Source organism: Poecilia reticulata, chromosome 15 (genome assembly GCF_904066995.2).
Source record: "Poecilia reticulata chromosome 15, P_reticulata-male-v2, whole genome shotgun sequence".
In the NCBI taxonomy this organism is placed as follows: domain Eukaryota; kingdom Metazoa; phylum Chordata; class Actinopteri; order Cyprinodontiformes; family Poeciliidae; genus Poecilia; species Poecilia reticulata.
The window spans coordinates 30904110-30929967 of record NC_088844.1 but is presented as its reverse complement, the minus strand read 5'-3'; the positions used below and the strand labels follow the sequence as shown (position 1 = coordinate 30929967).

Sequence of the window (25858 nt, the reverse complement as noted above, 5' to 3'; positions counted from 1 at the left end):
ATCCCTCCTGAACCCCCTGGATCCCTCCTGAACCCCCTGGTTCCCTCCTGAACCCCCTGGATCCCTCCTGAACCCGCTGGATCCCTCCTAAACCCGCTGGATCCCTCCTGAACCCCCTGGTTCCCTCCTGGATCCCTCCTAAACCCCCTGGATCCCTCCTAAACCCGCTGGATCCCTCCTGAACCCGCTGGATCTTCTTCTCGGATGGGTTTGTCCTCCACACTGGCCCCCTGCTGGATCTTCTCATTAACTGAATGTTTTTTCTGGGAATCAGGAGATCTTTTGGAGCTCTGCTTCCAAGGTCGGAACCTGTTCTGGACTGGCTCAGAGCATCAGGAGCTCTCAGGATTTCTTTACAGGTCAAAGTTCATCTCACAGCTCTGGATCGGCTCGTCTGTAGTACCGCAACTTCGACACGCGGTGGCAACAGTGAGGCCATCAGGAAGCGAGATACCCCGCAGAAACAAAGAAGAAGGGTTCAGTGTGTATGGTTAGGAGCCGAACTCGGAACCGCAGCTTTGATAAAATAATAATCTGTTTTGTTGTGGACCGGAACCAGTTGTGGCTTCCTGCTACTTGTGAAGCGCCGCACCGACCTGCAGCTCCCCGCGCGGCCTCAGTGCATCTCTGCGGGAGAAGATGTTCCGCGGCCGGCCTCCGTTCAGAGGCTACCCGCCTCCTGTGAGGCCTTATCCGTCACAGGGATATCGGGACGACAGGGCCCGACCGAGACCTCCGTACCACCAGGACTACCCGGAGTACCGGGACCACGGAGCCTCGGAAGCCTACCACAGGAGGCACCCGTCCCCCGGCCCCGGAGGCCACCGCGGCGGGGACTTTTGGACCGGAGGTGCGCCTCCTGAGGTGAGTGAAACGACTCGGACCGCGCCGAATGATGTGAAAACCTGTCAATGACTCCCATCAGAATTTGGTCTTTTATTGGTCCAGAACCAGAACTGCAGGACAGTCTTTGGGTTCTGATAGGTTCCAGGTCCGGTCTACAGCTCACAGGCGCAGCTGCAAGCCAGACTTCATTCAAAAACGGGTTGATTTAAACCGGACACTTCTGAGCGGCGGAACCGGGACAGTCCAAGCTGCAGTCAGCTTGAAGGAAAACGGCTTCTGGTCAAACTTATTGATCGGCTCTGATCAGATCAATACGTTTGATCTGATCAAACTGTTATTGCTCACAGAAAACACACATGGTGCGTTTGAGGGTTTGTTTTCAGTGTAGGACATTTGGAAAGTCTCTTTATTATAATTACTATTGTTGTATTAAACCGATTATATATCAGACAATCCAAATGGACCCGGATATCCGGTTCTGTGGGTGATTAGTGATTACCTGTGTTGTCTCCTGCAGAGGTCTCCGTCTCACAGAGGACCAGCTCACCTGGACCACAACCTGGTCATCAGCGTGGGGAACGAGCTGACCAGCCCCCCGCCCCACCACGACAGGTAACCAGAGGCAGGAGAACCTGGATTCTGGTCCATATGGAGGGCCGTGGTTCTGATCCGTCGCTGATCTCTGGTTCTGTGATCCAACATGAGTTTAGTCCCTTCAACACGGTCAGACATTCACTCTGCACAGGTTTGGTTTGATCAAAAACAAAGACAGCATTAAACTAAACAGGAAAACTATAATCACGCAAACATGTCTGGATATAAAAGTTAAAATCAGAAACATTCCTGCTGCAGATACATTTATATAACATAAATATGAATTAATATAATGATTTAAAATGCTTGTGATGGAGGAGGATTTATGTCTTCGCATCCACCTGAATAATATGTAGTTGCTTACTTTAATCTTTCCACAGATTAAAGTATTAAAATATATAAAACAACATTTGCAATAATATCCTGAACAAAAACTACAGAATAAAATAAAACAGTACATAACTATTGACACTCTTCTTTTGTGTGGTCTCCTTGGTGGTCTGTGCTGGCTCCTCCCACCGACCATAAACCTGCCGAGTCCATCGCTCTTCTGTCAAACCCACTGCAGCAGCGGCCCCCAAACGTTTCCCTGTGAGGGCCACATAACAAAAACCGTTAGTGAAACAGTCACTGGGACTGACTAGTATACATTTCATTGAGGGAAACCTGGAATGCGGCGTTCATAACAAACACGTGTTCATCTGCTCTACTGCTAGCAAACAACCGTACTGATTAAATAACATAAAAGTCCAGCAGTTCCCTAAAAGTCCACCAGATGGCAGCAATGCGCCATGCAAAACAAAACACCCACAGTTTACAGGACACACTTCCTGCTACAGAGCCCCCTGGTGGTTGAAGAAAAATCCACATATAAACCGGAAAATACAATATATGAAAAATCTGAATGCTTCCTGGTATTGTTCATGGGGCCGGACCAAATGTGGCGGCGGGCCGGATCCGGCCCGCGGGCCGTAGCTTGGGGACCCCTGCACTACAGTTTTCCCAAAACGCCGATAAGTAGCCGCTTCCAAGGGGGCGGGGCTTGTTGCTGCAACGCCTGAATCCGACATCTCCTATTGGCTGATGGATTATGAATGCATCTCATGTAACTGTTTAAATCGTCGCTGCCTTGAGTTTAATGACCTATGGACCTCACCAAGCTCCGCCCAGAAACGCCCTCTAGTGGCTGCATGTCTCACAAGCAAAGCCTCGCGGAGCTTAGCTTCTATGTAAACATGGCGTCTTTCACTCCGACTGACTCTGCAGAGTATTTCTGAGTCGATTAGTTTAGCATTTCTGCCGGATTTTCCCAAAATATCAGCCACAACAATGGAACCAACAAGTTCATGTCATCTTTTCTGGACGACATCAAGATGTTTTAGCCACATGATGCCTCTAACATTGTGCAGCTAAATGCTACCAGTCGATGAGGAAAACAGCAGATCCTCAGACCCTCAGCATAAATATATCTGTGGACAAGATCACTGATGGCTGTTGTTCTTGGAAGGCTGGGTGAGTCGGACATTCATGGTTTAGAGGGTTCGAATGTGCCAAGGCCTGATACACGGTATTCAGAGGCTAACACGATTAGCTTGGCTAACACGATTGCAGTTTAGTAAAAGCTAGTGTGGCTAACACGATTACAGTTTAGTAAAAGCTAGTGTGGCTAACACGATTACAGTTTAGTAAAAGCTAGCTTGGCTAACACGATTACAGTTTAGTAAAAGCTAGCGTGGCTAACACGATTACAGTTTAGTAAAAGCTAGCTTGGCTAACACGATTACAGTTTAGTAAAAAGCTAGCGTGGCTAACACGATTACAGTTTAGTAAAAAGCTAGCGTGGCTAACACGATTACAGTTTAGTAAAAAGCTAGCGTGGCTAACACGATTACAGTTTAGTAAAAGCTAGCGTGGCTAACACGATTACAGTTTAGTAAAAGCTAGCGTGGCTAACACGATTACAGTTTAGTAAAAGCTAGCGTGGCTAACACGATTACAGTTTAGTAAAAGCTAGCGTGGCTAACACGATTACAGTTTAGTAAAAGCTAGCGTGGCTAACACGATTACAGTTTAGTAAAAGCTAGCGTGGCTAACGCGATTACAGTTTAGTAAAAGCTAGCGTGGCTAACACAATTACAGTTTAGTAAAAGCTAGCGTGGCTAACACGATTACAGTTTAGTAAAAGCTAGCGTGGCTAACACGATTACAGTTTAGTAAAAGCTAGCTTGGCTAACACGATTACAGTTTAGTAAAAGCTAGCGTGGCTAACACGATTACAGTTTAGTAAAAGCTAGCTTGGCTAACACGATTACAGTCTAGTAAAAAGCTAGCGTGGCTAACACGACTACAGTTTAGTAAAAGCTAGCGTGGCTAACACGATTACAGTTTAGTAAAAAGCTAGCGTGGCTAACACGATTACAGTTTAGTAAAAGCTAGCGTGGCTAACACGATTACAGTTTAGTAAAAGCTAGCGTGGCTAACACGATTACAGTTTAGTAAAAAGCTAGCGTGGCTAACACGATTACAGTTTAGTAAAAGCTAGCGTGGCTAACACGATTACAGTTTAGTAAAAGCTAGCGTGGCTAACACGATTACAGTTTAGTAAAAGCTAGCGTGGCTAACACGATTACAGTTTAGTAAAAAGCTAGCGTGGCTAACACGATTACAGTTTAGTAAAAGCTAGCGTGGCTAACACGATTACAGTTTAGTAAAAGCTAGCGTGGCTAACACGATTACAGTTTAGTAAAAGCTAGCGTGGCTAACACGATTACAGTTTAGTAAAAGCTAGCGTGGATAACACATTAGTAAAAGCTAGCGTGGCTAACACGATTACAGTTTAGTAAAAGCTAGCGTGGCTAACGCGATTACAGTTTAGTAAAAGCTAGCGTGGCTAACACAATTACAGTTTAGTAAAAGCTAGCGTGGCTAACACGATTACAGTTTAGTAAAAGCTAGCGTGGCTAACACGATTACAGTTTAGTAAAAGCTAGCTTGGCTAACACGATTACAGTTTAGTAAAAGCTAGCGTGGCTAACACGATTACAGTTTAGTAAAAGCTAGCTTGGCTAACACGATTACAGTTTAGTAAAAAGCTAGCGTGGCTAACACGATTACAGTTTAGTAAAAGCTAGCGTGGCTAACACGATTACAGTTTAGTAAAAGCTAGCGTGGCTAACACGATTACAGTTTAGTAAAAGCTAGCGTGGCTAACACGATTACAGTTTAGTAAAAAGCCTTTCCAGGTGAAATAAAATCTTTAATGTATGTCAGATTCGGTACACATTGCATATTGATCTGTTCAGCTAACGTAAGGCTGTAACAGACAGGCTTCAGGATGTAGAAGTTGTATCAGTACTGCCATTATGCTGTACTTGGCTAAAAGGTTTTCATAATGGATGTGTTTATTATTGACTTTATTTTTTTCACTAAACACAAAGAAAGCAAAGCAATAATACTTACACCAGCAGACACTTTGTTCTTATTGATCCTACGACGGTTGAGCTGCTAATGCGCTCAATGTGAACAAGCTTTGATCCAAGCAAGACTTTCCGTTTCAGATTTTGGAAATCTGTAAATTTTAGTTCCACAAACACGATCAGGATACCTGACATCACCTGTACAGGTACCCCCCTGACGGTGGAGAATCATTCTTTATGAGTCCTGATGCAAAAACTGTCGGTCTGCTAGTCCACAATGTACATTAGCATGTTTACTACTGTAGCTTGTGTTTGTGAGACGGTAACCCACGTGGTAGCTGCACTGTGACGTAAAATGGGCATTAGCCAATGAAACGCGGCCCCTGTGGTAAGGTCCATGGCGTGAACAAGCCCACCTTGATTTAACCCTCCTGTTCGTTTCTGAGGCACAGCAGTAATGTTCCTGGTCAAGTTTTAGTATTTAATCATGCAATAGTGTCAGAAACCCAAAAAAATCCTCAAACATTTTTTAATCTGATTATTAACTCCAATACTAACAATGTCAATCAATATTTGTGCAATGGTGTTTTTTTATGTCTCAGAAATAAACGATCAATGGCGACAATTTACTCATTTGGACATAAAAAATGGGTAGGGTCCGCTCGGTGTGGGTGGAGTTTGTCCAATCGGTGTGGGTGGAGTTTGTCCAATCGGTGTGGGTGGAGTTTGTCCAATCGGTGTGGGTGGAGTTTGTCCAATCGGTGTGGGTGGAGTTTGTCCAATCGGTGTGGGTGGAGTTTGTCCGCTCGGTGTGGGTGGAGTTTGTCCTATCGGTGTGGGTGGAGTTCGTCCGATCGGTGTGGGTGGAGTTCGTCCGATCGGTGTGGGTGGAGTTCGTCCGATCGGTGTGGGTGGAGTTTGTCCGATCGGTGTGGGTGGAGTTTGTCCGATCGGTGTGGGTGGAGTTTGTCCGATCGGTGTGGGTGGAGTTCGTCCGATCGGTGTGGGTGGAGTTCGTCCGCTCGGTGTGGGTGGAGTTCGTCCGCTCGGTGTGGGTGGAGTTGGTCCGCTCGGTGTGGGTGTGTGGGATGTTCTTCAGCTGGCCTGGAAATGCCGTGGGGTTCCCATGGAGGAGCTGGACCAGTGGCTGGGAAGAGGGAAGTCTCGGCCTCCCGCATCGGCCGCTGACCCCGTGACCTGATGCCAGATTAGCAGAAGAAAATAGATGGATGATTTCTTTGTTGGTACAATTGCATGTAGAATTTTGTTCATATCTCATTTATCAGCTGTTCTCCATTAATATGGTTCTTGGAGATTTTTGTTATTCCATGTAATCAATTTTTTTCAGTCCAGTTTGTCAAGATAATTGAATATGTGTTTGCCACAGAGCGGTTCAGACACCAAGATGTAGGACACTGGATCACAGAGCAGATTTTGAGACTCCTTTACCCAGCAAGAAGGTCCCTTGTTGATCCGGATGTGCTTAGTCAGCTCTACTTATGTTTTCCTACAGGGATTACCTTCCCCGACCTGAATACGAGCGAAGTGGTAGCAGGGGCCGCAGTCCAGGCCGGAGCCGGGGACGCAGCAAGAGTCGTCACCGTGGAGAGAGTCGGAGTCCAGACAGGAGCCGGGGACGCAGCAAAAGCCGGGCCAAGAGTCGTGGGCGGAGCAAGAGTCGTGGGCGGAGCAAGAGTCGTGGGCGGAGCAAGTCTAGATCCAGGTCCAGATCTCGGGGGAAGAGCAGAGGAAGGAGTCGTAGTCTCAGCAGTTCGAGCTCCAGCAGCTCGAGTTCCATCAGAGACGAGAACGATCCGTCCAGGAAGCAGTTTAAGGAGCTGGAGCTGGCCCGGCGCCGGAGGGAGGTAGAGGAGCTACTGGGTCAACCTACCAAATCCATCCTGAAGAAGCACAACAGTTACGAAGACTCGCCGTCTTTTCGGGTATGTTCAGTCTGGTACCAGTTTAACTGCTAACTAGTGGTTCTATCCTGAAAAGGCCAAATTGATCCGCTACTAAGCTTCAGCTTATATTAGAATGTGATGATAGTAAATAAGGACGAACTGGTTTTGGGTCTGATGCGGTGGCGTTGTGCTTCTGTGCCACAGAGCTCCGACTCGCCCAGGGATCTGGACCGCACCATGGCCCGTGTGGCCGACCAGCTGATGCAGGCTGTGAAGCTGAATGACCCGCGTGCTGTGGCAGCTGTTCTCTCAGAACTGCGGTCCGACCCGCAGATGTCTCAACGGGCCAACCTCAACAACGAGATCAAAGAAATCCTGAACCTGTTGGGCGTGGCAGAGCCAGTGGGCGGAGTTTCACAGAGAGTCCTGGACGATATTGATGATGAAGAAAAGTTTCTGTATGGAGAATTGGAGGAGTCCAAAATGTCAGCGGCACCAGAGCCAGACCGCCATCACAGCCTGGATCTGTACGGAGATGTGACGGAAGACTCGCTGTACTCTGATCTCCCCTCGCAAAGAGCCGGTCAAGTGTACCGCTGCCCTCCAACCATCTCGCCTCATCTTCAGGTCACTCCGTCTGTGAGTGAGCCCAACAGGCACATGAGTCAGCCCGGCGTCGGCCCCGACCAGAATGCCATGGCCTATCCTCCGGGAACAGAGCCGCTGGAGGACAGTGAGCGCCAGGCTTTGGAGGAGTACGAGAAGATCCAGGATCTCCTGAAAACCATTGGGCTTGACCTGGGCGTTGGCGAGATCAGCAAGATGGCTGCCAGGACCAAGGAGCGCCTTCATGGCAACAAGCAGCCTCCAAAGACACCCACGCGGCGACGATACTCTTCCGGCAGCTCCAACGGCAGCCGCCATAGCCGAGGCCGGAGGAGGCGGAGCCAGAGCAGCAGTTCAAGCAGCAGCAGAAGTCGCAGTCATGGGCGGGGCACCAAACGGGGCGCCAGCTGGAGCAGCGAGGACCATGAGTCCAAGAAGACCACAGCTGCTAAAACTTCCAAAGATTGGGAGGTCAAGGAGACGAAGAACGAGTGGAGCACCCCAATGCTGCCTCAGAGTCAGACCTCTGACCCCGCCCCCATCCCGACTCACACAAGCATGCCCATCCCTACTTACCCTCCCCCCCAGCTCCCTGGCATGATGCCCCCAAACTACCCTCCTTCAGCATACGGCCAGTATGGAAACTACCTGCCCTACATCCATCAGCAGTGGCCCCCCATGTACCCACCGCCTAACATGACCCTGCCCCCTCAGCCTGCCGCAGAGAACCTCACGCCGCCTCCCACCTACAAAAAGGCTTACGGACAACCCGCCCCAGAGACGGGGGCCTTAGGTGAGGAACCCAGACTGAGATCTGCTGTGATTGGTGATCCAGTTGGACTGGTTCAGGAAGCGACCAGAACCAGTCAGAGAGGCTGGTGCTGCGTTCCCGTCCATTAGCTGTGTGTTTGGTCCTCAGGTTTTGCGAGGAGTGTTGGTCAGGAAGAGCAGCGGCGGCGGAGTCAGGACCAGAGCATTTCTGACGAGCAGAACAACGAGAGCGAGAAACTAAAGGTGACTCACCTGCACGCGTCACTTCCTGTCTTTACCTGTCCTGGCAGGACTCCTGCGCAGCTCTGTGGTGTCCTGACCACCCAGTGCTGCGGTTCTGTTTCTGTTTTCAGGTTCTGGAGGAGCGGGAGAAGCTGAGGCAGGAGCGAGAGGTCCGAATGACGAAGAAAGAGTATCTGATAAAGGAGCTGGAGCGACTCAGGAAGCAGCAGGGTGAGTTCCTGAGGGCTCTGCACTGGTCTGGTCCGGGTCCTGAAGTCCAATCAGATGAGCTGGGTCCAGCTGAAGTATAGAACTCCCCACTGGTGAAAATTACAGTTCTGACAACGACCTGGACGTTCCCGTTTTCAGGCGAGCTGCTGAGGAAGAAGCGCCGTGAGAAGGACGGCCATAAGGACCCCCTGCTGCAGGAGATAAACCGCCTGCAGGACGAGGTCATGGCGAAGATCTCCAACCTCCGCAAGGAGCACGAGGCTGCCGAGAGGAAGCGCAGCGAGATCGAGAAGGTCGCGCAAATCCTTGGCCTGAGCCCTTTAGATCGGCCCGGCAAGGTCAGCAAGCTGCCCAAAGCCCGGGACCAGGAGGAGTTGCCTCCGAAGAGTGAAAAACGGGAGCAGGGGAGGAACCCAGAGGAGCAGCCAGCTGCCGGCAGCACCGCCTTAAAGGTACGGCTCCTTCAGAGAGGTTTACTGTCAGACAGCATAGCTAGGGCCCCCATGGTTCCCATACAACCTTCTGCCTTAGTCAGCTGATGTCAGGGCAAGTCACATGATGGAAGCAGAGAGTAAAGATCCAATCAGTTCTGCTTCCTAGTAGTGTAACGCTTGGGTTGTGTTTAAGGGAGGACAGGAGGCGGTAGACTCGACTGGACGGTTAGAAACTCACAGCTACACTGGAACTCCACAGCGTCGTCCTTTAGTAAAACGCTCTTCACCAACCTGACAAGCCCGGCTGAACGGCGGCTACACACTCACACATGAAATGAGTCCAAAGCAGCCCGTAGCGTCACCAACGTAAGAGAGCCACATGTCCGTCTCAGTCCAGGCATCCAACCGTAGCACGTTTCTCCCACGCTCTCTACAGAGAAGCAGCGGCGCTTACATGTGACGTCATCAGAGATACTACAGTGTCTTAAAGAGATACTACACAATTACGACTGTTACACACAGGTTCATTATTGCATTTAAAGGCTCAGTTTTAGGGGTTTGCACCAATTAGTCGATTCTTTTCTCTGCAATGACTTTTTTCTGGGCCAGTCGACTAGCAGCCATCACGTGACAAAACTGATTTTTCCAAGAAAATGAGAGAAGATGAACTAGGTGAGTTCGTCAGAAAGCTCAAATTGGTAAATTATTGAAATTTTTATACAAAGAGAAACTGTAAATTACAGCCCAGGCTCCCGCAATAGGGGCGCTGCGTGGCGGTTAGCGCTGCGCGGCGGTTAGCGCTGCGTGGCGGTTAGCGCTGCGTGGCGGTTAGCGCTGCGCGGCGGTTAGCGCTGCGTGGCGGTTAGCGCTGCGCGGCGGTTAGCGCGTCACGGCGCGGTGGTTAGCGTGTCGCAGTGGTTAGCGCGTCACGGTGGTTAGCGCTGCGTGGCGGTTAGCGCTGCGCGGCGGTTAGCGCTGCGCGGCGGTTAGCGCGTCACGGCGCGGTGGTTAGCGCGTCGCAGTGGTTAGCGCGTCACGGCGGTTAGCGCTGCCCTGCGGTTAGCGCTGCGTGGCGGTTAGCGCTGCGTGGCGGTTAGCGCTGCGTGGCGGTTAGCGCTGCGTGGCGGTTAGCGCTGCGCGGCGGTTAGCGCGTCACGGCGCGGTGGTTAGCGCGTCGCAGTGGTTAGCGCGTCACGGCGGTTAGCGCTGCGTGGCGGTTAGCGCTGCGTGGCGGTTAGCGCTGCGCGGCGGTTAGCGTGTCGCAGTGGTTAGCGCGTCACGGTGGTTAGCGCTGCGCGGCGGTTAGCGCTGCGCGGTGGTTAGCGCTGCGTGGTGGTTAGTGCGTCACGACGCGGCGGTTAGCGCGTCGCAGTGGTTAGCGCGTCACGGCGGTTAGCGCTGCCCTGCGGTTAGCGCTGTGCGGCGCGGTGGTTAGCACGGCGCCCCGCATGCAGATACTTTAGCCCACGGTAGTCAGGAGTCCGACTCCCGTCCTCCATTCGCTCTTTTAATTCTGCATGATAGACTTAGTAAAAGCTGATAAAGCCTCCAAGTAGTGTGAAGTGTTTTGTGTTGACGTCACAGTGACGTCACAATGACGTCACTGTGACGTCACAATGACGTCACTGTGATGTCACAATGACGCCACAGTGACGTCACAGTGACTAGTCCACATCGACTATCATCATGATGTAGTCGACTTTAAAAAATATGTAGTTGTTCAGATTGTTTGATGTTTTGTGAAGGTGTTTATAGATTTCCTTTTCAATAACTTTATTGTCTGCCTTGTGTACAAGAAGAGCTAATTAAATAATTTGGCTGTAGTCATAGGCGCCGGAATAGGGGGGCCATTGCCCCCCACTTTAGGCTCCGCCCGTCCGCTGGTCCCACAGTCTGTGTTTATGCAGACAGATCAAACCTCCAGCACTGAGACCTGGACCAACAGGCTCCGGGTCGGGATCAGGAACCGGTCTGACACCTGAAACAGGCTCTGATCCGGTCCAGGTCTGGACCAGTTCTGCCCAAAGATTAAATGAGATTTCTGCGTTTGTGCCACATCTGGCCCAGATGCTGTTTATAGAACTGTGGACATTAACGTTGGGATGAAAAGACATCGGGCCCACATGTCCTCATCGGTCCCGACCAAATCACCCACATTTTGCGCAGAGCAGATAATTTTTGCTCAAGTTGAAAAGTAATTGTGTGAATATATTGTTTTCCTCCAAAAGCCAATCAGCCATCAGTTTCTCTGGCTGCTGAACATTAAAGTTCTGCGGTTCTGGCAGGTCGCCGGTTTGGCGAACTGCAGACCTGCGGGTGACCCGCTTGGAGAGCCGTTTAACCCGCTAACGTTCGCACTAAACGCCTCTGACGCTTCAGGGTCGACTGAGCGTCTGGTTTACATTCACAGTGTTTGTGGAGCGTCGGACGCGCTGAAGCTTCAAACGCCGCAGCTGTACCAAACTGCAGCGTTTGTAGACGCATCTGTTGGTTTGCACCAAGATATGGAACCATTAAGAAAAGGATGTAGTAACAAAACCTTCATACAAACGTGTTCATCCAGCGGATCTCTGCATTCAGCTGTTCTTGGATCGGCTGCAGGCATTTATCTTTTCTCCAGGCTCCAGTTTGGAAAATGGAATAAACTTTATTCCTTCCTCTAAATCAGGGCAGCTCAGGTCCAGGCCCCCTGAGCTGCAGCTTTCAGAAGCTTCCCTGCTCCAGCACACCTGGATCGAGTGAACCAGGTACCAGGCCTGTTCAGAGCTGACCCCGGTCTGCTGGCGTGAGGATATTTCTGAAAGTTGCAGGATGGCAGCTCTGGAGGACCGGACTGAGCTCCCCTGCTAAATGCTCTGGGCAAAGCTTTGTGCAGGTTCCCCCACAACGTTTAACCATTTCTTCTCATTATTTTTCACCAACTCTGTATCACTGCAGCGCATTTAATGTCCAGCAACCAGGAAGTCAGTAACCAGGCCGACAGCTTTGTCCTGCGGGGAAGAGGCGCTTCCCTCGGGGCAAGTTGGGTCAAACCCAGTGAGCTGATGGTCATCGAGTCAGATAGTTCGATCCTGGCGAAGCGCGAAACGGAGGTGACGAAACACCCTGACCCTGCCGGTGTACACTGATGTATGGCTGTGACTGAGATGGAAAACTAAGTACACCCTCAGTAGTTGAAGCTGACAGCTGGTCAGCCATCATGTCGGCTGTTTAATGCATATTAACCAGGGCCGTGCAGAGGCCACTAAGGGGCAGGGGCCCAAAAAGGCCCATCTAACCGGATTATAGGACAGAATATTAACAAACAGCTTTCAGTTTAATAAATAATGATAAATTACTAAAATGTGACATTTACAGTCAAAGCTAACAAACATCTCCATACAGAGCATAACTCTATGACTATGTCAGATATTTTATTAGTCATTTCTTTCTGCAGGTCTATTTTGTTAAGTGTTGCAATATTCAAACCAGCAATTTATCCGGATATGAAACTCAGAGCTGGACCAGCAGACATATTTAGTCTTTACATAATTACACTATTAAAATATAAACCAGGGCTCAATGCAGCCGTTCAGTGACTGTAATCTATACCAGATCTGCCTGTTTGCTGAGTGGAGATGAAGACGGTCAGGACAGCAGAGCTGCAGCAAACTTTAACTGGACTGCAGGAAAAACAAAAGCAAACATTTAATAGTTAATGTCACCATGAGAAAAGCTGCTGAGTTTAGATTAAAAACATTTAAATCACATTCGTCTCATGAAGTGAACTCAAAGTTTGGCTTGATTCTCACATGAGTCGTGATCAGGGCCTAAAATCACAACTACAGATTCTGATGTGAGCAAATAAATGTTTATGTTTGGTCAAAATTAGTTATTTAATTTAAAAAAGTCTTTTAAACAAAACTTTTTTTAAGAAATCATTACAATTCCAAAAGTTTTGATTACAATTTTATTTTACTAACTGAGGTTAGTTTTTGTTTTCATTGATTAATTAGGAAACAAATTTAACTTCATACTCTGAGAACCAGAAACTTAAAGTCTTTGTTGAGTTTTTCTCTTCATTGATGATAAACTTTTATTACATTCATTAAATCCATCATGGTAATTCAGGCTGAGTTATTGTTAATTCTAAATTAATATCCTTGTTGGACTTTTATTTAAGTGTTATTGTCCTTCAGGATACATTTACCTAACGCTGAATAAATGAAATGTACATCATGCAGCAAAGGAAGTTAGAAGATCCGACATTTATCCATATGGAGATGATCAGTTCTGGACGGGCGATGAGCCTTATTGCATAATAAATACTGAAGAATGACTGATATCATTAATGGTACAGGGGAGAAGCTTTTCAGTTATCTAGCTTTGCTAGCAAAGTCGTTAGCCAGCAGCTAGCTAATAGCACAACAACAACAGCCTAATGTCTGTATAATAAAATAGTGAATCGATAAGAACAGTTTCTCCTCCCCTCAGTAGTTCTTCAGAGAAAGACGCAGAGGCCTGTCAGTGTCTGTTGTATATCATTACCTCTCTGCTTAAACCGCGACTCCGAGCTGAAGCAGAAACGATACTTCAACGTTTTCCATCATCTGACAAGCAGCAGGTCTCCACTTTATTCACCAAAAACTGATCTGTGATCTGGAACGTTCGCTACGTTGAGCTCCAGTTAGCCGCCTCATCTCACTGCGAGAGGCAACTGGGTCATGAGTCACGGGTTAAAGGTCAAAGGTCACAAGGTGACCGGAGGGCTTATGTACAAAAAAATAAAATAATAATATTAATAATTTTAGATCATGTTATGTGTCACAAGAAGGCTTAGAAAATAATAATACCCAAAAAAATGAAATAAAAATAAAAATGGACCAAAAGGGCCCTTTGGGGCAAGGAGCAAAAAGGGCAGGTGCTCATTAAACAAAACTTTACAGCTTGTGCTCTTCTTCATGAATCCTTCAGGACTAGCAAAGCAAACCGTGTCACAGGAAACGGCGCCATCGTGTGGTGTAGCTTGAAATAACGCCTAAATTCGCAGTTCTTTCGCCCCTTTAATTGGGGATGGATGGTGGATCCTTTGTTGTGGAAATTCAGTTAATTTAATTAAGCAAAGCAATATGATCACACCTTTTTACCATCATTTAACCGTGTCGGATATTTTTAATATGTACTTAAAGACACAACTTTGAATAAAAAAATGCCAGAAGCTCCTAAAGAACCATAAAATGTATGATCCGCTGCAGTTCCTTTGCCAAACCTCTGGTTTGCACAGCTTGTTTCTGCTGTGTGGTCCAGTTTGTGTGCAGTTACTTTGATTGAGCCAGTTGGATTTCCAGTACTCAGCGCCTGCTGCAGGTAAGAGAGCCAGAACCCTGTTACACGCTTATTATTCACCTTCCTACCACCCGGACCACTTCCCGGGTGGTCCGGAACCACTTCCCAGGTGGTCCAGGACCACTTCCCAGGTGGTCCGGGACCACTTCCCAGGTGGTCCGGGACCACTTCCCAGGTGGTCCGGAACCACTTCCCAGGTGGTCCGGGACCACTTCCCAGGTGGTCCGGGACCACTTCCCAGGTGGTCCAGGACCACTTCCCAGGTGGTCCGGGACCACTTCCCAGGTGGTCCGGAACCACTTCCCGGACCACTTCCCAGGTGGTCCGGGACCACTTCCCAGGTGGTCCGGGACCACTTCCCGGGTGGTCCGGGACCACTTCCCGGACCACTTCCCAGGTGGTCCGGGACCACTTCCCGGGTGGTCCGGGACCACTTCCCAGGTGGTCCGGGACCACTTCCCGGGTGGTCCGGGACCACTTCCCAGGTGGTCCGGAACCACTTCCCGGGTGGTCCGGGACCACTTCCCAGGTGGTCCGGAACCACTTCCCGGGTGGTCCGGGACCACTTCCCGGGTGGTCCGGGACCACTTCCCGGACCACTTCCCAGATGGTCCGGGACCACTTCCCAGGTGGTCCGGGACCACTTCCCGGGTGGTCCGGGACCACTTCCCGGACCACTTCCCAGGTGGTCCGGAACCACTTCCCGGGTGGTCCGGGACCACTTCCCGGACCACTTCCCAGGTGGTCCGGGACCACTTCCCAGGTGGTCCGGAACCACTTCCCGGGTGGTCCGGGACCACTTCCCGGACCACTTCCCAGGTGGTCCGGAACCACTTCCCAGATGGTCCGGGACCACTTCCCAGGTGGTCCGGGACCACTTCCCAGGTGGTCCGGGACCACTTCCCGGGTGGTCCGGGACCACTTCCCAGATGGTCCGGGACCACTTCCCGGGTGGTCCGGGACCACTTCCCGGACCACTTCCCAGGTGGTCCGGAACCACTTCCCAGATGGTCCGGGACCACTTCCCAGGTGGTCCGGGACCACTTCCCGGGTGGTCCGGGACCACTTCCCAGGTGGTCCGGAACCACTTCCCGGGTGGTCCGGGACCACTTCCCGGACCACTTCCCAGGTGGTCCGGAACCACTTCCCAGATGGTCCGGGACCACTTCCCAGGTGGTCCGGGACCACTTCCCGGGTGGTCCGGGACCACTTCCCGGGTGGTCCGGGACCACTTCCCGGACCACTTCCCAGGTGGTCCGGAACCACTTCCCAGATGGTCCGGGACCACTTCCCAGGTGGTCCGGGACCACTTCCCGGGTGGTCCGGGACCACTTCCCAGATGGTCCGGGACCACTTCCCGGGTGGTCCGGGACCACTTCCCGGACCACTTCCCAGGTGGTCCGGAACCACTTCCCAGGTGGTCCGGGACCACTTCCCGGGTGGTCCGGGACCACTTCCCAGGTGGTCCGGAACCACTTCCCGGGTGGTCCGGGACCACTTCCCGGACCACTTCCCAGGTGGTCCGGAACCACTTCCCAGATGGTCCGGGACCACTTCCCAGGTGGTCCGGGACCACTTCCCGGGTGGTCCGGGACCACTTCCCGGACCACTTCCCAGGTGGTCCGGAACCACTTCCCAGATGGTCCGGGACCACTTCCCAGGTGGTCCGGGACCACTTCCCGGGTGGTCCGGGACCACTTCCCGGGTGGTCCGGGACCACTTCCCAGATGGTCCGGGACCACTTCCCGGACCACTTCCCAGGTGGTCCGGAACCACTTCCCAGGTGGTCCGGGACCACTTCCCAGGTGGTCCGGAACCACTTCCCAGGTGGTCCGGGACCACTTCCCAGGTGGTCCGGGACCACTTCCCAGGTGGTCCGGGACCACTTCCCAGACCACTTCCCAGATGGTTGGAATCAGAGTTGGGCTCCCAGTGAGTTCATCATCTAGAGTGAGTTGGTCTGATTTCAGATCTGGTCAGTGTTGGTTTGTGCTGCTGGTTAGTGGTGCAGAGCTAAAGGTGCTTCACCTGAAGCCCAGTCGGGTGGCGCGTGGCCTGGTGGTTGCATGATACCTGCAGCGCCGCTGCTTCAGCCTGCGCCTGCTGCATGTGGGAACCAGTCGGTGCGGAGAGAGCGCCACCTTTCTGTCAGCAGAACGGTGGCGTCCTGGTTCTCCACCTGTACCAATATGGTTGATATTGATGCTGTCAGTTGGTCCGTTGGGCCAAATGAGAGCGTCATGGCTCAGTCTGGGACGTTCGGGTCGGTGGGACTTCAACCCCAGGGTGAATATTAACACAAAGCTTGACCATCTATCAGTGGAATCCCGATAACTGATTTCTAATATCTCAGTTTCTGAACAGCCCTGTGATCCTGTCGGTGAATAAAAGATAGACTGGAGCCGGTTCCCTCAGCCTGAACCTTTCAGCCGTTAACCAAACCAACGTGTAATCGCTTCCAGCTCTTCTGAATCTTTATGAGGAACAACCTGACCTGAAGGGTTCCTGCAGGGGGCGCTGCAACACCGAGGTCCAGCTGGAAACGTGTCTTTACTGATCGGTGCCGTTAAACCGGAACGTTGCATGATGCGCGCCGACTTTGTCCCGTTTCGTTGATTTCGTCTTATTTCGTTGCGTGACGCCTGTCGAGTCTGTCTTTGCCGTCGGTGCTGGACTCCGTCAAGGTGAGTCGTTTTCACTTCGCAGCTGGTTTCTGTCCTGCCCGTCTCCGTCTCCTCCCGCTCTCCTGAATCGCCGCTTTCCTTTGTTTTTTTAGGCTTCGACTTTGACGAAGGCCTCGCCAGAACGGCGGCTGTCCACCGCCGAGGCTCCGCCCCCTGATCCGTTTGAGTATTACGACGCTGGGAACCACTGGTGCAAAAACTGTAACATCACCTCTGGTTCCATGTTTGACTTTTTCACACACTTACACAGCAAACCGCACCGGAAGGTTTGTGCTCCTCACGGTTTGATGTCTCACTTTTCTCCTCCGATCCATCTCACCGTGGGGTTTTCTGCTCGCAGACTTTGGATCCGTACGATCGGCCCTGGGCCTCCAGTCTCACCAAGGCCCCTAAGACCACTGCAGGAGACGCCAAACAGACCAAACCAGCCAAAGGTACTGGCACCATGTCGAGACTCGATCCAATTAAAGCTGCTGCTGACGTGGTCTCTGAACCACTGAATGTTGTTAGCTGTCTTTTACTTCCAGGTGGAACTCAGATTGGACCTCTGTGTCGGAGAAGAAGACTTTTACACCTTCTGATGTCTTTTCATTAGCTTTTCCATCAGCTAGCGCTCTGAGATAACTGCTCACCATTCTCTCTAGAAACAGCAACTATTTTCTCTGAATCTCTCCTGTCCTGACAGGTTCTGATGTCGGCCAGGTAAACATGATTGGAAGCTGGTTCTGCCTCCTGCCCGGAGTTTGAACGGTGCTGCTTGTGTTTGACTGCAGGGTCGGAGTTCCTGGTTCCTGTCAGAGGGTTCTTCTGCCTGCTGTGTAAGGAGTTTCATGGAGACGCCATCTGTGCTGAGGAACACGTCATCACACACTCTCACAATGAGAAATACAAGGTATGAGCTACAGGAGGCCGGCGGCTGTAGCTTCACCTCCAGCTGCTGCAGAGAGCTGGATCCTTCCAGACATGGACCCCAGGCCCGGTTCTCGGCTGCACTGGTTCTGACTTTGCTTCCTCAACAGCTAGCTGCTAAGCTAGCAGGGCAACTAGCATGCTAGTGCCGAAGTGCTAATGCAGCAGAACAGTTCTTTCAGTCTCAAAACGTCACAACCTGGAGCTAAAGGTGAGGCGGCGAGTTTTTCTGGTCTGCTCTTCTTCAAGTGTCTGAGCCACTGGGGAAGCACCGCCACCCTGTGGTGAAACCCGGTACAACACCCCAGTTCACACACTTTCACCCCCTTTTAGTTCTGATAATGAAACAAAACAACGTAATCACAGATCATTTTGTTATGTTGGATTCATGTATCTGAAGACATGGCTGTGAATTTAAAGGAATATTTCAAAAATAATCAGAAATCCCTGCAGTGTTGAAGACCTCTGTCTCATCAACAGAAACGTTCCACGGCCCTAAACTGATGCACATTTCTGTGTTTGTGATGCTTCCTCCACCAGAAACAAACGACGGAGAATCCGCTGTACGAGCAGAGGAGGAACCTGGACCGGCAGGCGGGCCTGGGTTTGGAGGCAGGCGCAAAGAAACGCAAGCATGACGACGACGACGATAAAGACAGAGACGAAAAGAACAAAACCAAAAAGGACAAAAAGAAGGAAGAGGAGGCTGCCGAGACCTGCGATGAAAAAATCAAAGTAAAGAAAGAGGAAGAGGAGCAGAAAGTGAAGGCGATCAGAAAGAGCCTGGAGGAAGACAAGTTTTACAGCAAGAAGGATGAAGACGAAAAGTACAAACAGAGAAAAAAGGAGGACAAACACAACAGCAGAGAGAATGAAGACAGGAACAGCCGGTACAGAGGCAGCAGTCGAGACGAAGAGCATCGGCACCGCCATCGCAGGGACGACGAGGCTCATCCAAAGTACGGCAGTAAATACACCGAGGACAAATGCAAGCAGGAGAAATGCTCAGATTCCAGGTCTAAACATGACCGAGACGAAGGGAAGCATAAAGCCGAGGCTGAGAAGCCAGGAGGGAAACCAGACGCCAGGAAGTCTGAACCTCCGCCAAAACCCTACGAGCTGCCCAGGATCTTCTGTGGGCCGAGTCCGGCCATGAGGGCGAAGCTCCGCAAGCAGGCGCTGGAGGCCGGCAAAGCTCCGGCCTCTGCAGGCGGCGCCACCCCGTTTGGGAAGTTCACATGGAAGAAGAAGGAGAACCAGCTGGCGAAGGAAGCCCAGAAAGTGGCAGCAGAGTTTCTGAAGGAGGAAGAAGCGGCTGCCAAGGAGAAGGCAGGGGAAGAAGAGGACTCCTTCTCCAAGTCGGTGGCCGCTGCCAAAGAGATTGCTGAGAAGCTGGCCGGCGAGGAGCTGAAATCTCCCCCCTGGAGATTTTACACGTCTGGTCGAGGACAGATCCGGCCGAACCTCCGTGCTCCTGTGGCTCCGCTGAGGAGAGCTGCCCTGGCAGGGAAACCCGCATCCCTCAACACATTTCTGAACATGACACCCCTAAGCACCGACGGAGGTCCACCAGGGCCTTTTCCTAGGGCCCCTTTCAGGCCCCCGAACCCACAGGTGTTCAACAGCAACCCCGGGCCTCCAGTAAGCTCTGCTGCACCGCTGGGGGTAACGTCTGCTGCAGCCACGGTGACCAGTGAGCAGTTTGGCCCGAAACTCCCTCCGTCAATGCTGCAACCTGGACCGTGTCTCACCTCCAAGCCTGATTCAGCCGAGGCAAAACCTGAAGTGAAGCCACAGGTCCTTAAACCTGATCCGGTCCAGTCAACACCTGCAACAGGACAGAGTAGTCCTTCAACAACGTCCGCTGCTCCGTTAAGCTCTGCAGGAACCCGGTCCGCTCCACCAGAGGTCAAAGCTGCGCCGCCCTCTCCATCTCAGCCAGCACTGATAGAGATCGTCTCCGATGTGGCGGCTCCTGGCGTCCCGGAGAGTGAGCAGACTCGCACTGTGTTCGTCAAGCCGCCTCCTTTCAAGAGCATGCTAGCGGGGCCTCAGAAGTCGGAGAAGCTGCAGGGCAACCTGGCTGCAGCCAAGGCTCAGGCCTTATTTGACATCTTCTACAGCAGCCTGGGCCGGGCCGGCCCGTCCTCGTTCTCCAGAACAGAAACCGACGGTACAGCTGGTAAAGCTTCTCCTTCAGGCCCAGTGCAAACTAAGAACCAGCCCCAAAATAAACCTGAACCCCAGATCCAATCACAAGATCCCCCCAAGTTACCCCCAACTCAGACCCACAGCCAATCCCAGCCCCCCGAGGGGCCCAGACCCCGAACACAGGAAGAGCCTGAATCCCGACCTCAGGTTGGACCACAAGTCCAAAATGAGCCTAAACCCCTTAAACCCCAACAGCAACCTGAACCTCACCCCCCGGATCTTCAGGAGCCGTCACACGACCCTCAAACGGCCCCCCAACCCCGCTCTCTGTCGCCCACCTCTACTCCAAATACCACACCAACTTCTCCACAGAACGGGCTTCAAAGCCAAGCTGACATTCAGATTACCTCCGTTTGGTCTCTTCAGGACAGCACAGCTCCAACAGCCAAGGCTGCAGGTCCAAATGCCCCAGCGCCGCACCCAGAGCAGACTCCCCCACCTCCCTCTGAAGGATCCAGGCCCCCCACTAGTCCTGGGCGTAAATCTCACATCTGCCCACAGACCAAGCCCGTTTCGGCGGAACCAGCAGCTGAGCCACTGTTCCAGCCGGAACCGCAAACCGACCAGGAGGCTGATGCCCATCAGGAGACTCCAGAGCCACAGCCCAAACCCAAACCCAGTCCTAGAACCAGAGGTAAGGCAGCAGCAATGAAGAAGACCCCTCCTGCTGCTCCGGTTCGTCAGACCCGCTCCCAGACCCGATACCAGACCCGTCAGCAGCAGAGTCAGCCAGAACCCGGCCAGGACCCCACGGCGTCAGAAGCTAAAGGTCTGGAGTCTCCTGACCCGGAGCAGGAGGCCGCCTCGGACAAAGAGACGGATCCTCCAGGGTCGGAGGTCACCCCGGAAACCTTGGGTCTGCCTTCAGACATGGCCGCCCTGGACTTTGACTACACTTTTAACTTTGAGTAGGAGGCCGCGGGCCCAGAGCGGCTTACAGGACGGGTTGAGGAAACCTGGGCTGTGGAACCCAGACTGACGTGCAGATCGGACCTCCTCCTCCCAGAAGCTCCACGTCTGACTGCTGGCTTCCTGACGTCTCTGCAGGTTTCTGTGGTTTAAAGTCACGTTCCTCCTGTGTTCCTGCCTGCAGATGTTTCTCCTCCATCGTGCTGAAGCTGTAATATTTGTTTCTTTCAGCAGTTTTAATAAAGATTGTTCTGAACCTTCTCTTCTTGTTGAACGTTTCTACACCCGGCGGCTGAGAGGGTCGGAGGCTTCATCCCATATCTGATCATCAGGCCGACGTGTTACTGAGCATTTTCATTTCTCGTGGTTCTCATGAAGCTACCACTTGGCTCTAATAGTATGAATTTATTCTCAATGGAAAATAAATGTTAGCCTTCGTACTTTTGCCTGTCAGAGAGATGAAGGTTAATCTGTCGGTTAGTTTATTCAGCCTGAAACGGTGAAAACAGGCTAAATAACCCACATTATTCCTGTTTTTACTGCATAACTTTCCAGAACCAACCAAACCATGTTCTGACCTCCTTGGGTTAAAGTTTAATGTTCAGAACCAGAACTGGACCAGAACCTGAAGGTATCTGGTCCCTACGGAGAACATCCAGATGTTTCTCTAACTTCGCCTTCTCCTGGTTCTGTTGGGTTCGGAACCCGCCTTCCTCAGGTTGGAGGGTTGGTGTGTGGTTCGGTTCGGGTTCTGTGTTGCTGGGGAAGACTCCAGACCCGCATCGCCTCCCTGCAGCCTCACGCTCGCTGTTAAACTCGGTTTATCCAATAGGAAAAATCCCTGCACGCGTCGCTAGGCAGACGGCGGCTCCGGCAGCCAATCGCATTGGCCGTGTGGAGTAGCGGGCGCACGGTGTAGACTGACCGAGTGACGGGGTCTGAGTCCCGGGGAGGAGGATCGCAGAGGCTCCGCGGGAGAAGTCAGCGCCGCGGACAAGATGCCGAACAAGCCGAAGAAGGAGAAGGTGAGTGTGGGCTACGGAGGTTGCGTGGAGCCTTTCCCCGCGGAGCGTGGAGGAGGCGGGTCCAGATTTGATGAAGCTAAAGGCCCGTTAGCATCACACAGCGCTGAAGTTGGCTCGTGATTGGTAGCATCAGTAAAGGGTCGTTCCGTAAAGTCTGAAAGGTTTGAATCTTTTTCATTCACCTGGAGCCGCCAGCAGGGGGCGCTAATGGAGAAGCTTTAGAATGAAGTGTTTATTGGTTCTGATCAGAGGAGAACCGAGTCCCTTCTGGTTGAGATGAAACCAGTGACCTGCACCAGTTCAACCAGTTTGAGCTGGTTAATGGCGGTCCTTACTGTCGGTCACAGGCCAACTTCAGGAGAGAGAGAACCGGGACCGGGCTGCTCCCGCTCAGTCCCGCCGGTACCGGGTGGGTGTGTCCCGGCTGTGAGGGAGCCGGGAGCTCCGGGGCTCGGCTGCGTGACTCAATCCAGTCCGGTTCCGGATCACTGGGTCAGAACCAGCGATCCAGAACCTTCAGCTGGTCTCATGTTTAGAGCGGTTCTGATGGACCCGGCTCCTGTGTGATCAGTGAGAACCTCAGGGTTCTGGTTCTGATCGGGTCCTGTTGGACCAGCTGATTTCTCTGGCTCGGTTCCTGGTCCGGACCTGATGAAGTCACTGGATCTCTATCTGCTGCAGAACATGACCGGGTTCTGGTCCAGATCTAAAGGAACCCGCAGGTGATCCCTGCTGCAGTGGCGGAGCTACGGGGGGCATTAGGGGGGGCAGGACTACCTCTGGGGGGCAACATTTAAAATGTGTGTGTGCACATATATATATATATATATATATATGTGTATATAATTTAAAAAATAACCAAACTGAATATGTGGTTATGTTTTAAGCCCCTCTGTCATTTGACATGTTATAATTAACAGCTTTGACTGGCCACATGGAGACATGATGGACTTTACATAGATTCATCACAGAGGAAACTAGAATCAATAAAAGATATTTCTGAATATCATCTCATGGACTGAACTCAACGTCTTTCTGACCGGAGCTGACAGCGAGTTGAAGAGTTATGGACACCTTGGTTAGGAAGCTCTGATTGGACAGGTAACAATAGACCAGAACTGTTGGCCTGATGGAGGTTCAGCTTCTAATGAGTTTATATTTAATGAGTTTATATTTAATGAGTTTATATTTAATGAGTTTATATTTAATGAGTTTATATTTAATGAGAAAGTTCTGATCTACTTATTGTAGTTTAAATAGAGGAATAACATCTGATTGTTGAGAGGAAAGACATTAAAGATCCGTTAGAAACCAGCGCAGAGCAATAAACGCTCCAGTTAATCACACATGAGGCGACAAACATACAATATATAGTTACACTGCTGAGTTAATGGTGTTTAAAACCAACCAGTAGAAACTGAGTTAACATGTCAGATTCCCTCCTCACCTCGTCTTGATGAGAACAGAGAGCAGTTCACTGGTTTCTGTCCAGTCAGCTGACCACTTGGTGCTCAGACAGTTTAACTTTACGCACAGAGAACATCGTGGAGCTCATTATTAATCATTATTAATCATTATTAATCATTATTAATCATTATTAATCATTATTAGAACAACATCTGTCAGAGAATCACCTCTGATCTGGACGCTTTAACGGACCAGAGGCTCTGGAGCGTCCAGCAGCTGATCCGCTTCTGGAGGAAGTGATGCGGGATCAGGAACCGATCAGGAACCAATCAGGAACCGATCAGGAACCGATCAGGAAACGATCAGGACCAATCAGGAACCGATCAGAACCAATCAGGAACCGATCAGGAACCGATCAGGAACCGATCAGGAACCGATCAGATCTGCCGTCTTCTAATCACCTCATTTCCTGAAATGTTACCTGATCTCAAAAACGTTCCAACAGAGAAATAATAAATGTTTCGTTTGATGACTACAAATTGGAAATAAAATGATTTTTTTCTTTGACGGACAATAAAAACCTCCAACCTCTGATCCAAACTAGAACATTTTGGTTCCTCTTCAGGTTTTTCTCTTTGTGGAGGATCAATAAATAACTTATTGGTGTTTCACCATCACCACCAGGTATGAAGGGCTTTGAGTTTCACCACAGCAGCAACTGAAACACCAGAAGAAGAAGATCAGCTTGTTGTTATGGAGGCTGATAAAAATCTATTCATGTTACATGGACTTATAAAGTTTGACACATTTTCTGTTCATATATTTAGTATTATTGGTCCCCCAGCCCCTCTGGCTCCGCCCCCGGCTCCCCCCCCCCCGGCCCCTCTGGCTCCGCCCCCGGCTCCCCCCCCCGGCCCCTCTGGCTCCGCCCCCGGCTCCCCCCCCCGGCCCCCCTCTGGCTCCGCCCCCGGCCCCTCTGGCTCCGCCCCTGGCTCCCCCCCAGCCCCCTCTGGCTCCGCCCCCAGCCCCTCTGGCTCCGCCCTGGCTCCCCCCCCCCGGCCCCCCTCTGGCTCCGCCCCCCCCTCGGCCCCCTCTGGCTCCATGAGGTTCGGACGGTTCTTATCCAGAACCGGGTCAGAACTCTGCTCCCTGAACTTCCTCCACTTTATTCTGAAAAGTTCTCCCCAGGAAGTTAAGATCCGATTTCTAACCATGTTCTTCATCATTTGGGCCCGTGTTGGTTCTGATCCGTTTAACAGAGTAACGCCGTGGTTCTGGTTCTGGTTCTGGTTTGTTGTTTTTCAGGAATCCAGCAAATCTTCCAAAAGCTCCAAGAACAGCAGCGGCGTGAAGGACGGCGGGCCGGAGAACCCGGAGGAGGTGGGTCATCCCGGCCGCCGCGGCCCGACCGGAACCAGAACCTCTGACCCGCCCGTGTGTTTCAGGTGCAGCAGAGCGGCAACAAGCGCGCCGGCTGCAGCACGCCGCCGCCAACGCAGCTCAACAAGATCAAATACTCCGGCGGCCCGACGCTGCTGAAGAAGGAGCGGCGCCAGAGCTCGACCCGGTTCAGCCTCACCAAGAACCGAGAGCTGCAGAAGCTGCCCGCCCTGAAAGGTGACCGGACCGGACCGGACCGGACCAGAACACGGCCCCATTCAGACCCCAATCTGTCCCTGTCCCCAGATGCCCCGCCCCCGGAGCGAGAGGACCTGTTGGTGCAGAAGCTGCGGCAGTGCTGCGTCCTGTTCGACTTCATCAGCGACCCGCTCAGCGACCTCAAGTACAAGGAGGTCAAGAGGGCGGGGCTTAACGAGATGGTGGAGTACGTCACGCACAACAGCGACGTGCTGACCGAGAGCGTCTACCCCGAGGCCGTCGTCATGGTGAGTCCCAGAGGTGAACACGTCTGTAGGAAGCTCCGCCCCCTCGGCCCCGGGGTTCATGTAGCTACAAGAACCGTCACTATGGCAACGGCTGTCTGTGACCTGCAGTTTTCCATAAACGTGTTCCGGACTCTTCCTCCGTCCTCCAACCCGACCGGCGCCGAGTTCGACCCGGAGGAAGACGAGCCGACGCTGGAGGCGGCCTGGCCTCACCTGCAGGTACGAGTCCAACTCCTGGACGTCCAGGTGAGCAGAACCAGAACCAGAACTGACCCAACCTGTGAATCCACAGCTGGTGTACGAATTCTTCCTCCGCTTCCTGGAGTCTCCGGATTTCCAGCCCAACGTCGCCAAGAAGTACATCGACCAGAAGTTCGTCCTGTCGGTAAGACACCACCTGGCCAGGTGAGCTCCAGGTGAGCTCCAGGTGAGCTCCAGGTGAGCTCCAGGTGGGCTCCAGGTGGGCTCCAGGTGAGCT

The 25858-nt window shown here is 51.7% G+C and overlaps 3 protein-coding genes across 6 annotated transcripts in view; all 3 read left to right on the top strand.

Moving 5' to 3' along the window:
* The first annotated feature begins 146 nt into the window (after positions 1–146).
* Positions 147–21323, top strand: znf318 (zinc finger protein 318). Its single transcript, XM_008430514.3, has 11 exons — positions 147–864; positions 1364–1458; positions 6370–6799; positions 6965–8159; positions 8286–8380; positions 8491–8590; positions 8729–9042; positions 17126–17299; positions 17374–17467; positions 17807–17925; positions 18483–21323. Exons 1-11 carry the CDS (start codon positions 640–642, stop codon positions 21063–21065), a joined length of 5424 nt encoding a protein of 1807 aa, XP_008428736.2. The 5' UTR covers positions 147–639; the 3' UTR covers positions 21066–21323.
* LOC145555186 (uncharacterized) lies at positions 11970–17129 on the top strand. The gene is made up of 3 exons (XM_081616622.1): positions 11970–12116; positions 14481–15810; positions 16255–17129. Exons 1-3 carry the CDS (start codon positions 11970–11972, stop codon positions 16296–16298), a joined length of 1521 nt encoding a protein of 506 aa, XP_081472748.1. The 3' UTR covers positions 16299–17129.
* Positions 21324–21936: 613 nt separating the features above from the next.
* ppp2r5d (protein phosphatase 2, regulatory subunit B', delta) overlaps positions 21937–25858 on the top strand; it is an 11125-nt gene continuing 7203 nt past the window's right edge. For 2 of the 4 annotated variants that reach the window (XM_081616026.1, XM_081616024.1), the window contains exons 1-6: positions 21939–22087; positions 24800–24874; positions 24940–25111; positions 25181–25380; positions 25489–25599; positions 25673–25765. In XM_081616026.1, the coding sequence (XP_081472152.1) occupies positions 22061–22087; positions 24800–24874; positions 24940–25111; positions 25181–25380; positions 25489–25599; positions 25673–25765 (678 nt within the window). In that variant the 5' untranslated portion in view covers positions 21939–22060. Of the gene's footprint in view, positions 22088–24799; positions 24875–24939; positions 25112–25180; positions 25381–25488; positions 25600–25672; positions 25766–25858 lie in introns of all 4 variants that reach the window. The other 2 variants (XM_081616023.1, XM_081616025.1) reach the window with 2 other exon arrangements.